This window comes from Triplophysa dalaica, chromosome 8, assembly GCF_015846415.1.
Source record: "Triplophysa dalaica isolate WHDGS20190420 chromosome 8, ASM1584641v1, whole genome shotgun sequence".
NCBI classification, from domain to species: Eukaryota; Metazoa; Chordata; class Actinopteri; order Cypriniformes; family Nemacheilidae; genus Triplophysa; species Triplophysa dalaica.
In genome coordinates this window covers 11,752,844-11,769,727 of record NC_079549.1, presented here as the reverse complement: position 1 = coordinate 11,769,727, position 16,884 = coordinate 11,752,844, and the positions used below count along the sequence as shown (strand labels likewise).

At 37.8% G+C, this 16,884-nt stretch overlaps 2 protein-coding genes across 3 annotated transcripts; both read left to right on the top strand.

Moving 5' to 3' along the window:
- Positions 1-788: 788 nt before the first annotated feature.
- sh3bp4 (SH3-domain binding protein 4) lies at positions 789-12,406 on the top strand. Of its 2 annotated transcripts, XM_056754798.1 has the most exons (5): positions 789-934; positions 3,690-3,870; positions 3,948-6,274; positions 10,691-10,879; positions 11,059-12,406. In XM_056754798.1, the coding sequence occupies exons 2-5, from the start codon at positions 3,762-3,764 to the stop codon at positions 11,281-11,283; spliced, it is 2,850 nt and encodes a 949-aa protein (XP_056610776.1). In that variant the 5' UTR covers positions 789-934; positions 3,690-3,761; the 3' UTR covers positions 11,284-12,406. The 2 variants fall into 2 exon arrangements, with proteins under 2 accessions (XP_056610776.1, XP_056610778.1); XM_056754800.1 differs by lacking the exon at positions 11,059-12,406 and having other exon boundaries at positions 7,888-10,696.
- Positions 12,407-13,588: 1,182 nt separating this feature from the next.
- Positions 13,589-15,365, top strand: arl4cb (ADP-ribosylation factor-like 4Cb). Its single transcript, XM_056754801.1, has one exon. It carries the CDS (start codon positions 14,140-14,142, stop codon positions 14,716-14,718), a length of 579 nt encoding a protein of 192 aa, XP_056610779.1. The 5' UTR covers positions 13,589-14,139; the 3' UTR covers positions 14,719-15,365.
- The last annotated feature ends 1,519 nt before the right edge of the window (positions 15,366-16,884 follow it).

Here is a 16,884-nt window from a genome sequence, read left to right as displayed (position 1 = left end):
AGAAAAATAGTGGGCGTGCTTATCGTCTTTCTCTGCAATTTGATTGAATGTATAAAAACAGCCGTTGCATTTTGAATAGACACATGTATGTAACTAGACGCCGCACTGTCCGCTGGATCGTACGTCAACGCCGCCGCCATATTGGTGAGGGCAAAAGCCAACTACAAAGACGTATAAGTGAACAATATATAGAACACAGCATCGTTTTCATTTCACAACTTATTTCAATACTTTTCCATTTACGTGGATAAATGTATTTACAGAAACGTGTTGGCTCCAGTTAAAGATGGTTAGACTTGAAAATGTCTGCATGTATTGTCATACGGAATTGTTAAAACTCAATCCTTTAGGCTTAATAATTGTTTACACATCGCATGTGAAATAGTTTAAGGCAGATTAAATGCACATAATCAGAACACAGCCCATTCACTTTAAAAATCAAAATGATTCGTCTTTACTATATGACTTTATACTGCTATTTCAAACTTACAATGCACTTCAGGGTTATAAACGATCGCAACTTCCGATTCACGGGGACTTTGGCCCTGCGTTCCAATTCACCTACTTATACTAGCCCTAATAGAGAATTTTAAGCTACGTCTAGCTCTATGTTGCTTGTCGCAGTTGCGTCGCCATCTTGGGAGGGGCTAACACGATTTGGGACATACTTATTCTACTAACTTACTATTAAGACGGATAGTATGCTGACAGGTGTGCTTTCCAATCACTCTCGCGGTACTGTGATGTCATACTCCGACCAGCCTGCGCAGCGCCCGCATGAAGGCGAACATACCAAACGACTCCCTCTGACGTCACGACGCCCCTCCTCTTTCTGTAAAGTGAATAGCTGAACCCGCGCACTCACTCACTCACACCATCTGCAAATAACGGTACTGGTCTCATTCATCACGTTACAGTACAGGACCTCGATCAAGTGAGTTTAATGTACACCGTTTGTCCTTTCATTCTTTTTCGGGTTTTCATTCTTTATATTTGTATGATCGCGTCTCTCTGACTATTCAGCTGCCACTTTCCAGAACTTGTAAATGTTGTTTCTGATGCCTTAATCCATCTTGATTTATTTTATTGTGTTTGACACTTGCAAAAAGAGGACGTGTTATTTTGATGGGCTTTTAAATTTCCTTGTCTGCTTCTTGGTGTTTTTGCGACCGGTTTCAACTTGTCAGAGGCAACGTACACCCACCCAATGGAGGCACTTGCCTAACATAAAGACTGTAAAGCCACTAAGGGAATTTTAACTCTCTGTCTATCGTAATACTGAGTCGTAAAGCACCTTGACAATAGCTTTAGCAATCTGGTTCGAAAATCACGAATTTCCTTTGCGATTTATTTTATCCTCCATGTTTAAGCAGAAGCATAAAATTATAAGTACTTAATCTGCTCAAACTTTGTCTCGTGTCATACCCGTAAAATGTTTCTGTTAAATAATATATGCTCGCTTTACAGCATGAATGTTTTATTTCAGCGCTCTCAGCATGATATCATTCCTCATATTTCGATATGTGAGGAAATGTGCTTTATTTATTTATTTATTTATTTAAACAACAGGATAAATGTACTTTATGTACTTATAATATTGGATTAAGGATCTCATATTGTTAAAATATTCTTTCAATTATCTTGTGAACAATTTGAAATAAGAAATGTATTTATTTATTTGATGAGCATTTATTCAGTAAATATGTGAGGTGAAAGAAAATTTCGTTTTATAAAAATACCTGTAAAAAGTGTTTCGCAATTTGCACATATTTTCAGAAGTTGATGGTTTGCAAAACATTTGATAAGATTGTTAATATGAGCTTTGGGAAGTACAGCACATCCCCATTTTTAACAGACATTTCCTCTATGTATTCGAGACAAAAGGTGGAACATAATCTGGAGTTTACAGCCATAAACACACATACTGAGCAAACATTAAAGTAAATTGTAAACAAATTCATGCAAGTATAGTCACTTGAAAATTGGAAATTTCTTCCACAAGTACTTGTTTTCTGAAACATTTCCTCAGCTTTGGATCAACTAATTTCTGAATGAGTTGTCTTTACAAATAATTGTGTAATATCTCACACATTTTTGGGGTGTAATACTGATGTTTATTTTATTTAATTGAAAGAAAACTCTATGGCCTCTAGGTTTTAAAGACAGATGGACAAAGAAACATTCAAATCCTTTTTACTTTGTGAAACGCTGCTACAAACACTTGTATGGTTGTGAAATAATGTATCTCTTACTGAATTTTATTATAAAAGTGTATACAAAATTATAACCCTGAAGAACAAGTTAGCTTGGGCATGAATAGATTTTTCTTTTATTTACAGTAAGACTTCACTTAATTACTGAAACACAATGAGTTAGTGGAGTGATGCATCTCATAACCTGATGGATTGCAGTGCAATTTTTGTAGTTTCACAATATGTCAGATTGTCTGTTTGGATGACACATTCCCAGTACAGCTGGGCATTTTCTCTAAAGGCGCTTCACTGTGTGTGCTTTCTTCCCCAAGGTGGTAACCATGGAAACTACTGATGTATATTGCTGGAGAGCCTTTATAGTTCATGATCAGACTAAAGAGGATGCTGAGTTCCACACAAACATGCTACTTTTGATTTCTAAAAGCAAGAGCTGTTTGATCCATAAGCTAGTACATTGTACAACAGAGCAGCTCGGACGCTTGGATTGTGTTAATGAATTATTCACTCCGTTTCTACAAGATTTGACTCAATCACAAAAAATCAACTGTTACACAAAGAATATTCTGAATTGTCTCCTAAACTAAACTGAAAGCAAAAATAAGGGAAGAACTTGTGCGGTTGCTCCCACAGCTTTTTTCTTTCTTTTTTGTGTAAAGAGGATGTCAGGAATTGGAACTTGCCTGGACAAGAACACATATTTCTAAACTTTTTAGCTCACCTTCAAGACATGTAGTGGCAAAGTGGCCTCTATAAGTGTAAGACAATATATTGTCGTTGGCCTTCCAAAACCTCTTTTTCAGGAAATGGGGAAAAAAACTGTACTCTTCAAATGATTAAAAACTGTGTTGTCAAAACTGACGAGCATTTTTTAATACTTTTTATTGGTGATACAATGATAATGATGAAAAAAATAAAATCACAAAATATGATTACAAGGTTTTATAAGGACTGCAGCGATAAACAACACGAACATAAAACTTAAATGGATTATAAATACCAGGGGTTTTCAAACTGTGGGTCGGGACCCACTTTTGGGCCGCACAGTGGCATGAGGTGGGTCGTGGAAAGTCACTTGGCTGTTAAAGGACAATATTGTTTAATATTATAAGATTATTTGGTATTTCATCTAAAATTTATTTTATTTGGGGAAATAAAAACTACTCTATTTTAAGAGGATGAATGTGTATTTTTTCCCCATATTTACATAAATATATATTTTGGTGGGTCTCAAGATAGATTTTACCTGTCTAGGTGGGTCCTGGAATGAAACAGTCTGGGAAGTCTTGATGACAGAATTCACATACTAATCGTTAAAAAAAAATATATTACTTAAAAAGGCCTATTTCATCTGACCTGTTTGAACAAGAACTGCTTTATAAAACATTTTTTTAAAACAAATTTCTATGGAAAGATAATTCTTACTCTTCTTTACCATATGAACTATCATAGCTCCCTCTCTTTCTTTTTTTGTAACAGATATGTGAGGCCAGTAATATCATGTCTGGAAAAAGCTGATAGCAGAATTGGAGCTCTGTAGGAATAAACACCATGGCAGCCCATCGCATTCGAGCAGCCAATCACACTGTGCTCCCTCGTTGCAAATCAGAGGGGGCGCTTATCGATCTGAGCGAGGGGGTGTCAGAGGCCACTCTCACAGGTATTAAACATTTCCTTCTCATTTAACTACCTTACAGTTAACCTTGTCTCTAATTCACATTTACCTCTTTCTCACAGTGCCCACTCCTAGTGCATTACGACTTGATGGCATTGCTGCATTTGGCTCTGTCAGGGAAGTCATTGCCATTAAGGATTACTGTCCGTCCAGCTTCACCACTCTGAAGTTCTCAAAGGGAGACTGTCTTTATGTTATAGACACATCTGGTGGAGAATGGTGGTATGCACACAACAGTAAAGAAATGGGCTACATCCCAGCTGCATACGTCCAACCAATCAACTGTCGAGATTCGTCATTCAGTGATAGTGGAATGATTGACAGCTTGGGAGATATTTCAGAGGAGGTGAAAGAAATAAACCCCTCTGGGGAGTGGACGGATCTCCCGACAACAGAATCTCGTAAAGGTAATTCGTTTGTTAACAAACGTGCATCAACTAACCCTTTTCTAAACGACACAGCTGACCAGAACAGTAACCAGAATTCAGCAAATCCTTTGAGTTTAAATAATATCTCAAACAACAGCAGCACTATGAACGTTAATGGATTCGGAAGCGGGCTTTTTGACACAAACATTTTCCGCCTTGGCTCAGAAATTGGCCCAAATCTTCGCCGAGACGACTCATTTTTAAAGAGCAAGCGTTGCTTTAGCATGTCAGAACTATCCATCCTCCAGTCCCAGTCTGATGAATCTCAAGCATCTTTGAGTTTCTTCGGTGGAATGAAATCACCAAAACCCGAGCATTATCAAAGCAGAGAGGATTTTAAAACAGCATGGTTAAACCACCGTAAACTGACACGGTCCTGCCATGATCTGGATTCCATTGGACAGAGCCCAGGCTGGGGGCAGACCCAGCCTATAGAAACCAACATTATATGTAAACTGGACAGTTCTGGCGGTGCCATACAGCTACCGAACACCAGCATTAGCATACATGTTCCTGAGGGCCACGTTGCGTCAGGCGATACTCAAGAGATATCTCTGAAGGCCTTGCTGGACCCACCCTTAGAGCTGAGTAATGATAAATGTACTACTGTTAGTCCAGTGGTGGAAGTAAAACTAAGTAATATGGAAACCAAGACTCCTGTCACTCTGGAGATGAAGGTGTCCGTTGTGGTGAAGATTGAGAGCCGTAAAGTGGCAGAGGTGGTGTGCGTGAGAAGCGATTGCAAGGAAGGGCCTTACATCCCGATTCCACATGCATACATGTATGGAGATACAGTCCAAGTCACTCTGGACAATTTGGAGCCTTGCATGTATGTTTCTGTGGTTGCCCAAGCTCAAGTTCTGGCTCCATACAACACAGTGTGGGAACACGTTGTAAAAAAGGTCACTATTGGGGTATATGGGCCAAAACACATCCACCCGTCCTTCAAGACGGTGGTCGCCATTTTTGGCCATGACTGTGCCCCGAAAACACTGCTAGTGAGTGATGTAAAAAAGCATTCTCAGTCCACTCCACCTGTCCTCCTCCAGCTCTGGGGAAAGCACCAATTTGTCCTCGCAAAATTTCAAGATCTTCATGTTGGCGTTTATTCCAACATGTCCAACTTCGAAGTGAAAAGCACTGAACAGGCAAGATGTGTGAGAGGCTTTCAGATAAAACTTGGCAAAGTGGCCCGTCTTGTCTACATGATCGCTGCCCGTGATTCTGGTGAAATCTCTGACTTTACTTTGCGAATTCAGGTCAAGGATGATAAGGATTGTATCCTTGGCCAGTTTTGTGTTCAGACGCCACCCCCTCCACCAAAGTCAACATCAGGGAGCTCTGTACAAAGGCGTTTCCTGAAGAAAAAGGAAGTGAGCAAAATTGTATTGTCTCCTCTTGCGGCGACTTGCAAGTACCCTGTGTTTCAGGACAGGCTTGTCAAAAACCTAAAATTTGCTAAGTTGCTGAAAACTGTTATAAGACAATCTAAAAGCCAGTATTTGCTAGAGTATCTTAAAGGAGATGTGGTAGTTCTTTTGAGTGAGGAAAGAATAAAACTTAAAGGTCAATTATGGACCAAGGATTGGCACTTCGGCTACTATCACGGAAGAATCGGGTTGGTGCATGCAAAAAACATTCTTACCATGGGAAAAGTGAAACCTGTACAGTACAAAGAGCCTGAACTTACGACTGCAGTTCTTTTAGAGCAGATCGTGAAGCCCTGCATGTGTCTGACTTACATCTACGCTTCAGTGCGGACCATGCTGATGGAAAATGTAGCGAGTTGGAGAGCCTTTGCTGATGCCCTGGGCTACGTCAATTTGCCTCTGACACATTTCTGCCGAACAGAGCCAGACAGCGAACCTGAGAAAGTTGCTTGCGTTCTTGAGAAGCTCAAGGAAGACTGCAATGCAAAAGAGTGCAAAGAGAGGAAGTCTTTCCAGAAGGAACTCATGAAGGTAAGCGCTGGGGAGGAGGCTGATGTTTCGTATGAATCTGGATGTGTATTGAAAGCAGCTTTTGTAGAAAGTATAAATATGTTGTTATTTGTTTATTTTTATATTTTTTACATTTTCCGTGGCTTTAAAAGTTCATTTCACACTGAGGTTGCAGTTGAATAACACTCCTTTTGCAAAGCCTGCATTTTAGATTCATAAAACATTATGTAACTGTAGTAAGTAAGGACGAAAGGAAATAAGAAAGTATCTTTATTTATAAAGCAAATTTAAATCCAGCCTTGGGTGACCAAAGTGCTTTGTAGAGACCACAAAATAAAATTACACAATCTGTCTACAAATAAATTTAAAAACACAAAAATGAAAGCAAAAACTAGGCTGGGAAAGCCAATGAGTAAAAATGTGATTTGAGCCTTGATTTGGAAATGGAAGGAGCACATTTAATGTCATGGGGAGCTGGTTCCAAAGGAAGAGCAGCTACTACAAAAGCCTTATGCCCTGAAATGTTCTCACCAAATGATGAATTTGATCTGATATTATGTGAGACCATTTTTCTAATATGCTCCATATCTCCTTTGGTGTTCAGGAGTAATAATCTCTTCTTTCTCTTTACGGACCATAATTACACTAGTCAAGAATTTGATCACCCCATTGACATACAACAACCATTGTAATTTGTTGGCATATTTATTTTTTCAAGAGCAGTTTATAACTCATATTACTCATATTTTCTATTGTCTTTTTTATATGCTCTTTTTGCACCGGAGTGTCAAATTAAGTATTACAAAATTACAGTAGTTTTGGTATAGTTTAATATTGTCAATGAGGGTTTCAAGCCTAATAAAATACTATATAGGTTTAATATTGATGTCAATTAAGCAGGATATATCATGTGGGAAACATCGGCATGTCGAATAGCTTTTTTGCACGCAGTTATAAAGAGTTAATTAATGCAGGCAGTCTGCTGTAACAGCTTTTGAAATAAATGAAGAAGACCCTTGAACCATTAACAAAACAAGAAGAGGAGCTCTGAGAAATGATCTCCTACATATACATTTACTATTTATAACACTCCTGCTGCAGAGAGTTTTGAGGGAAGAGGATCGTTTTTATGAGATGTTTCCACCATTACTGAAAACTAGTAAAGTAAATCATCACAAAAAATCTTTGGAGAAAAAAACGCCAAACAGAAATAATGCATTTTCAGATGTGATGTTAATGTCTAAGTGTGATTGATTTCCATTGCTGCTGTGATTTAAGGGTTCACTGTACATCTTTGAATGAATTAAATAAGAATTTAAATTATTTTTATATCATCAATAGATTAAAATGTTGGATTCTGAATAGCAGAGGTATTACTAAAAGTATAACATTTCTAATAAAATGAAAGTATAAAATGTATGTGCAAGAATATCAATAGATATGCACTTTCAAATGCTGTCCTAAATCAAAACAACATGTTATCAGTAAAACAAATTTGTAATAAAATGCACTGAAGAAAGACATAATATATAAAATATATTATAATATATGTAATATATAATATATAACAAATATAATGAATAATGAATTATTCATATGTTCAATATTAGATTGATCGGAATGTTTTTTTTTAGGATTCATATTCAGGTTTGTCTGGTTGGCACCTGCACTTACACTATGTCAACAGAACATGGAGTTAACACCTATTAGACAACCGGAATCTAAAGAGGATGCTTACTAAGGAAATATCATGTTGCATTTAAGCTACTTGTTTTAAAAATACAAACTATAGAGCTGTGTCTAAAATGTAAGTATAGGTAAATATGTAAGTATAGGTTGTTTGCAATTACATGGTTTTAATGACAAGCAAAGTGATTTCTCAATAGGAATTCACTATCACAAAGTACCTATGTTTTATGAACTGAACAACGGCCAGGTAAGCCCAAATTTCTGTCAAACCTTACTTGTAATAAACAGTAGCTTCCATTAAAATAACAAGCCATTATTAAATGGATAAAGTGAAAAATCTTGCGTACCAAAAGAACAACCACAGAAAACCAAGATAAACAGATTTGTTTATCACTGATATCAAACATAAACATGATGAACATGAAAAGTTTTATGTTCTCGGTTTGTCGCTGCCTTGAGCCACATTATGTGGTTTCTTTGTAATTAACTTCTAGAACAAGTTTAACGTGAGACTATTCTAATCCCTGGAACAAGTGCTTGTTCTTTTAACAGCAGCTAGTGTTTATTACAGTTAAGTTTAAAAAGAAATTGTTTTTACGTGGTTCTTATTTTGCGACGTCAAGCCATTTCATTACAACTGACTTTTATGGGGGAGAAACGCTAAACTCGAGATTTAGCACTTTATCCATTTTTAAGTGATATGTGCCTGTTCACAATCACACCAAGTATTAACATCTCTATGGGTTGATCGAATTAAAAGTTTCACTCAAGCAATATTTCAAAGTACTTTATGTGCGGACATCAAATTTATAGCATAAATGCTTCTATCCATCCTTTCCAACAGTGAAAAACCACCTACATATAATCACCTATGATTTTAAATACTAAATAGATTATCTTAAATAGATGTTTATAGCAGATGTAAACATCCTTCAAGAGTTTTAATAACATAATTGATCAGCATACCTTGATAACATACTGGATGTAAAGTAGGGAAGGGTCTTCGAAGGTCATCTGTTTTCATCTCAAACGTGACAATAGACCTTTGCTTGAAGATGCCGGAAGACCGGTGGAGATTCATAGTCGTGCAGATGTTTCCTTTCTTATTGTTACGGTCTAAACAGATGAATCAAATACGGAATAAGAACCGCTCTAAATTGCCAAACCCTCCACACCTACACGTCCCCTGCCAAGAGATTTCAAACAGAGATCAATCTGTAATTCTCAGCGCGTTTTATTTAGAATTTTTATACAGAACATGCGTTTGCATTGGTAATGAGTAAATGTTTTATTTTTCCGTCTGGGCTTTAGTAATAAGTTAAACCTTTCTCATTAAATGTAAATGCTTGGTTTTTAGATAAACTACTGCTAATTTCACACCTTTTAGAAACTGTCAAATATATACAGTAAGTGATTAAGATAGTTTTGTGATAGTCAAACATCTACACAGACAGTCTGGAGGACGGAGATTTTGTTTGCAGTTCTGTCACTAAAGGGCTTAATAAGTTCCTGACTGGTGTGACGGGGACACAGGTGAGACAGCCCAGGAAACAGGTGCAGATGAAAGGCCTTATCTCACTTCTACTAATGTACACAATCTGTGTGTACACAGTGTGGGACATTCACACACAGTCAGCTTTTCTGCAAGATCGCACTGTACTGTAAGATTTCATACACTGGACCTCAATGCGTGAATGTGTGTCCATAATTAAACACAGAATGCTTGCACAAACCAACTTCATACCTTGAATGTTTACCCTCATGAGAACTAGCAATAATACAAACCTTGGACTCATTTTTCAGTTTGGGGCTGGTCATTTTTCATGTCTTCTGGGGCATCAGTCCTGTGTTCCTCCCCCTCTGAGCAGATTTCCTGTCATTCCAAGCATTCCAAGGCACGGAACTGGATCAGAGATTAGCGAGTTTGGGCCATGTAACATTTGCTTTTGAGCACTTGCCGCTGTTGGGTGTGTTTTTAAATGTTTAAAGAAAATGCAGTTTTTACTTATCACACTTAAAGCAACAAACATGTAAATGGGTTAATGTTTCATAGTTTTGAGAAATATGGGTAGATCAATAAAGGTTGTATATTGAGTGGCAGTTAAGCGATTATAGGTCTATATTCTGTTTCTGAATGTCACGTAGACTCTCTTGGACAAAGAAAGGTCACGTAAATGAGACAGAACACTTGCCAACAGAACAGCCGGATATTCCCCCCTAACATTTTCCCTAATTCAAGAGTCTCAGAGTTGCTCTCATTATATTGTGCTAGAAGCATGCACGTCGTTTCCTCGCTATCAGCACATTCATCAAAGCACTTGGTCCTGGATCTCTGAGGCCATCTTTAGCCACCACCGAGCTGATCCCCAACCAATTTTGTAGTTATCTAGCCACTTAGAAAAGAAAACAACAAAAAAGAAATTCTGAAGGCAGACCTCAACAAGAGTGCGACTTTTTATATTTGATTTTTTTTTTTAATGAAATTATGTCGTCTAGTTTCTGTCAGCTGATTTCATACATTTGAATTTGTGGGTAAACAGCATTTGTTCTATAAGATGTATTGATGGATTCAACTTTAAGTTTGTGACTGCATGAGTAGCATAAAGCAAAACATTGAAGAGGCCCAGACATCAATCTCTGACTTTTTCTCTCCTTATATGCTGCTTTAGTTAAGACCTTCTCATTACAAACTGTCTGGGTATTTGTATTTGATGATAAACAGATGGTTTGAATGTATCTGTCATTCAGGCACTTCTGAAGATGGACTGTCAGGGTCTGGTGGCACGACTGATCATGGACTTTGTGCTGTTGACCACAGCTGTGGAGGTGGCAGGTCGCTGGAGGGAGCTTGCTGAGAGACTGGCTAAAGTGTCCCGTCAGCAGATGGAAGCGTATGAAGCTCCGCATAGAGACACTAGAGGACAACTGGAAAGTGAGGTAAAAACACAAATGACTGTGTCAGGAAATAGTATTGAACTGAAGCTTATTTACTAATATTGTGTTGTCATAGTTCATTGTGTGACTAAAGGACGATTCCTGAAGGATTTCTTTTCAGTAGACACGCAAAAAGGAGGAACTGAAGTTATATGATTATAAACTTCTCTTTCTCTCTTAAGGCCATGTGGAAACCTGCCTATGACTTTCTGGTCACATGGGCGGCTCAGATTGGAGACAGCTATAGAGATGTGATTCAAGAACTTCACACAGGCTTGGACAAAATGAAGAACCCGATCACCAAGTGGTGGAGACACATCACCGGTGCCCTCATTCTTGTCAACTGTCTGGATCTTTTGCGGAGCTCTGCCTTTAGCACTTCCCCTCAAGATGACTGTGCCATATAAGGACATTCTTTACCACCTGACTTTTAAAAGACTATATAATATATATCATTTTTTTAATTGTATATTATGTTTTTTACGAAAGGTTTTAGCTTTTGGTATTGCACGACAATTTGTACATCAAATATAATTTACAGAAGCTGAGTTTAAATCTTTGAGGTTTTAATACAAAAAACAAGGGACTTATAAAACTTTAATGTGAAAAAGACCAAATCTCTTGTTAAGCCTTTCATTGTTCATTGCAGAAATATTTATTTGTATTTTTTTTTACAAAATATATACTTGTATATGTTTTAATACACAATATAGTCTTGATCATTTGTTTGTTTTATGATGCCTACTACACTGTATACTAAAATGGCCTTTTTTACTTTAAGTGTTATGGACTGTTGTTGATACAGTTCAACTAATGCTGTGATGTTTTGCTTGTATAAGGGAAAGTACAGCTAGAATGACAAGGGGGAAAACTAAATAAGATAATACAACCAGGTTAAACTTACACAAATGAACCTGTAAGATCAGGAAAAATGTCTGAAATATCGGACCTGAGGGTCCGGCTGTTTCATTGTGAGGCATTTTCAGATTTTGGAACCACCTGCAAAGTTACCTTACTCACTTTGTGCTAGTATTCTAAAGAAATGCGGTCTTCACATTTCGATGTACAAAATATGTTTTATTTAAATAATAGAAAATAACTGATGAATGAAATGTATGGCATTACTTTGAAAACGTTTGCACCAGTGCCTAAAACTTAAGTAGTAGGCTATAGGTAGAACAAGTAGTATATTATCTCAGATCTCATTGTAAAGCTCTATTGGAGGACTATGAAATCACATGATTATTACCATTAATAATCTCTAATGATGTTTTCTACTGACACACTAAGTTTGAATATAAAAGTATTTTTTCTTTTTTTAAATAAAGCATCTGATGTGCCTTAACTTTTTGCACAGTACTGACCGTTTACAGGACACAATCCTGTAGACATTCTGTATTAAAATTATGAGAATGTACATTATTATAATAGCATGCACTTTGTTCTATCACCATGTGTATTCATTTTGCCACAGATATGTTCATGTGTATTTCTTTTGTGATACAAAGAATAAAATAGTTTCTAAAAACATGACATGCTGTGGTGTAAAACATCTCATAGACATATTTGTTTTAGTCTATAGTCCTACTTGACAAATTACACTCGTGCAAGTTTTTCTTCTTGGCGTACTCATTGAAAGTTTAACAAACCTCACGTACTACTTTTTATTTGTGAATTCCAGCTTTATCACGTCAACATACTCTTTCTCACTGTCTGGCAGGTTCTCTTAACAAATTTACGACCAATAAAGTAAACAGTCATCACTGTGGGTTTAACAAAAATGTACTTATATCTGCTTTTACTGAGACATGAAGTCTGCATAGTTTACTTTTACAAACCTTTAATCAGTACCTCTCTCCCTTTCACTCTATAACTCACTCTATCACTCCCCCCTACACACACACCGGGGGGAACCAAGGGCAGTTGATAAGAATCACATAGCATTGAATTTGTGCAATCGGTTGTGAAGATTTCATACAAATTGGACGGTCACTCAAAAAATTAGGGATGAAGTATTATGAATGTGTGCGTTCATCTATAGTTAGAATTGTTTATGTTCTACAAACAACTTTTTGTCGAAAACCCATGTTGTTTTAAACGCAAATACGCACACATGTTTTCAATCCTAATGATGAAACGTACTGTACCCCTATTAGATTTCAAAAATAATTTTATCGAGCTAAAAGTAATGAATTCTAAAAAATGACGTGATTTGGTCAAGTGAACATTATTGTTCTTTTTCATTTAATATCTTTACCTCTTTTTTCTTATGTATTTGCCTTGTCTTCCCAAATTCCACATTACCGCTTGATAATAGAAACGTTCGGCAGGTGGCGCAATATATCAACAATATTTGCAGTGTGAAAGAGAGACCCAGACACATCGTTTCATAAAAAAATGTTTATTAATTGATATTCACAATAGACATAATAAAAATGAAAAGATTTTGTTTCACTATGTGTAGACGTTTTTAGTTAAAATGACTAACGTTGAAAAATGTGTATTCCCAATTTCAGAAGGGGTGTGTAAATTCTCTTTCATGTCGACAATTATCATTTATTTAAGGCTTTTATACGAATACCATCATTCCACCAAAAGCTCGAGATCAGGGGCCTTATGTATCAACGCTGCGTACGCACAAAAAACGTTGCGTACGGCAGCTTTCACGCTCAATGTCGGATGTGCTAGCAGTGAAATTAACGTGAGAATGTGCATTTACAGATTTGTCCGTACGCAATGTTTTAGTATGAATTCAACGCAATTATTTGTACATGAAACCCCAGGATAGCCAGTGCACAGGCTGCTGGGGGTTGTTTTGTGTTTTACACATGAACTGCGGGCGGAGTTTATCTTGTGTGTGTGTGTGCGTGTGTGTGTGTGTGTGTGTGGAGCTCGGCTGCCGCTGCAGGACTTCCATTCATCACTCGCGTCTGATTATCACTGCGTGTCTTCATGCGTTTGCGCAACGCAGCAAAAACATCTCATCTCGTGTCGAAGATCGTCCAGGTCGGCAGAGGCTGAAGACATCAAGTCAATCCCCATCGGGTCCTTCACGAGGATTTTGAGCAGTTTGTGGATAGAATGTTGATGTGAGCTGTCACTGCAGAGACTCGAGGAGTATTTACATCCACGGACCTGCACGCAACAACAAGCGCAGTGCAATGATCTATTCATCATATTAAAACCTAGATTTGGTCGACTCGCTGGTGCTAGAGGGACTGCGGTGGTTTCCACCTCTGCTGACAAGGCGAAGCGGGATCAAAATGGGAAACAGTTTCTCAAACATATCCGCTTTTCAGTCTCTCCACATAGTGATGCTCGGCTTGGACTCCGCAGGGAAAACCACGGTGCTTTACAGGCTGAAATTCAACGAGTTTGTTAACACCGTGCCCACGATCGGATTCAACACGGAAAAGATCAAGCTGAGCAATGGTACAGCCAAAGGAATAAGTTGTCATTTTTGGGACGTCGGCGGACAGGAGAAACTCCGGCCCTTGTGGAAATCGTACAGTCGATGCACGGACGGCATTATTTACGTCGTGGACTCCGTAGACGTGGATCGGTTGGAGGAGGCGAAGACGGAGCTGCATAAAGTGACCAAATTCGCTGAAAACCAAGGTACGCCGCTACTAGTCATTGCAAATAAACAAGACCTGCCTAAATCTCTGCCTGTGGCGGATATAGAGAAACAACTGGCCCTCCAGGAGCTCACGCCTGCCACTACATATCACGTCCAACCAGCCTGCGCCATCATAGGCGAGGGGCTTCATGAGGGAATGGACAAACTGTATGAAATGATTGTCAAACGACGAAAAACCCTTAAACAGAAGAAGAAGCGATAAGTCTGTGAGCTTGAACATGACCTCTACATCGCCGATGCCTTGAGGAGTTGTTGGGCATGGCGTCTCGACATTGCACTGATAACATTCATATGGATTGATGTTTGGATTTTTGACTTTTCAGATGTTGTGGTCATGAGTCGCATGGAATCGTGCAAGTGATTTCAACATCGAACCAAAAACATACGAAAATGAGTTTTATATAAAAGGGCTGGTCCCGTTTTATTGTGCATAGCCAGGTCGTCATGAGTTTGAGGAAGTTCTCTACTGTGCACTGTGAAAGAAACTGCAACGTTGAAAGATGCTTGATATCCTGTTGACTGTTATACAAACTTTGTTCAAATACAAAGTGAAAAACAATGTACGCAGAACTTTAGCTTCACGATCCCAAAATGAATTTGGCGGTTTGTGGAGCGTAAAATATGAAAAAGATTGCTGTAACATCACAAGGCCTGAATGACTATGGGCTCATGGAGATGTCTAGAAACTGAAGAACGTGTGATGGATTGGGCATTGACTGCAACACAGTCCATCTTTAAGCACTTTTTTTCTTACCAAGATAGTAGTGTACGACACTGTAGAGCAGATGTTAGACTGCCTGTGTACTGCAGAGTCCAAATGAATCCTGAAGTATTTTTCAATTAAAATGTGTGGTAAAGAAAATGCCTCATTTTCTCTTGCATTGATAAGTGGTTTGCATTAGTAATCTGAGGATTACAAGCATTTATAGTTTTGTTTCCAAATGTATGAATGGATTATTTGGCTTCCTAAAAGGATGCCGTTTTATAAAGCTAATTTAAAGGTCCAGTGTATGAAATGGCAACCAATGGCTCACTCAACTCCACCCCCTTCTTTTCAAAGCACTACGGTGGCTGACACAGATCTAAGATGTTGTCACGTTTTCGCTTATTTGCCAAATGAGATAAATGATTCACGAATGTATTAAGTACATGATAAAGTCCATCTAAGGGGACCCGCGGTGTATATAGATAGAAATAGCTCATTCTAAGATAATTATAACATAACATTAATTATGCAAGCTCTTTATACACCTATGAAGACATAGTTATGTAGATGATATTGCTTTTCTGTCAATAGATCCTCCGAAAATTACACATTGGACCTTTAATCTTTAAAGGGTGTGTTACCTTTTCAAAACAACAATTATCTTGGGTAGTTTCTGGCATCATCCTCTGGATAAATGATATCTTAAATGCCAGACTTTAAAAGTACTTGTAAATCATTTAAAATCATTATTCCACATGTAGCTCTAAGGGCTTCAAATTTAAAAGGGCTTTAACCCGAATCCAAAATATAAAAGGTTGATTATGTTGGTTTACGTTCCTTTAAGGATCTGAGCTCTTATTTATATTTGGTTTTCAGCCAAAACAATTGTTTAAAACTTGACACTTTTGTCCTTTTTTCTATGTCGCCAAACTGGAATAATCTCCTTTCCAGCCATGCTGACAATGGCTTCTTTCTGTCCCATACAACTCTTTCATCCCAAGAGGAATAAAATAGAGGGTCTATAGAAACCATGCAGGTCACATACAGGTGCAGTGATAAGTGTTGTGGTCTTAACCTCACCTGAACCTTAGGTTTGTGTGCATTAAATGCAAGTTTGGTAAACTGTTAGTAGGAGTAATATCTCCTAGTGGGGGATAGTTAGGAGAAGGACCACTTGTCTCAATTTGATACGTAAACTGATAATAGCCTCTGCGAACATGAAACTTTCAGTAATATCAGGTTTCAAAGAAGCTTTTGTGGAGACAGAAGGCAATTCCCTATGCACCTCCAAATGGAGAAGAGATGGTGATGTCATAATGAGGTCATGGAGACAATCATTACTCTTTGTTTTGTCAGTAAAACATTTGAAGTATATGAAGTCAATTAGGATTAAGCACCCTTAAATATGAAACGCATTTGTCCAGATTTCATCTCTTGCAACCTTCAATGGAAAGATGTTTTATTAAAGAGAGCCTTTGTTCTCGCGGCATTAACTGTGATGAAACTATATCAAAAAATAGAAGTGATAAAAGTAACTGTTGAGTCAAGAGAAACTGCTTTAAATTTCACAATTTAGTTTTTAAGGTTTCCAGATTGCATTACTACAGGTTGTTACACTTTGTTAACCTCTTCAGCTCCCTTTAGATGTCGTCTTTTCACTTA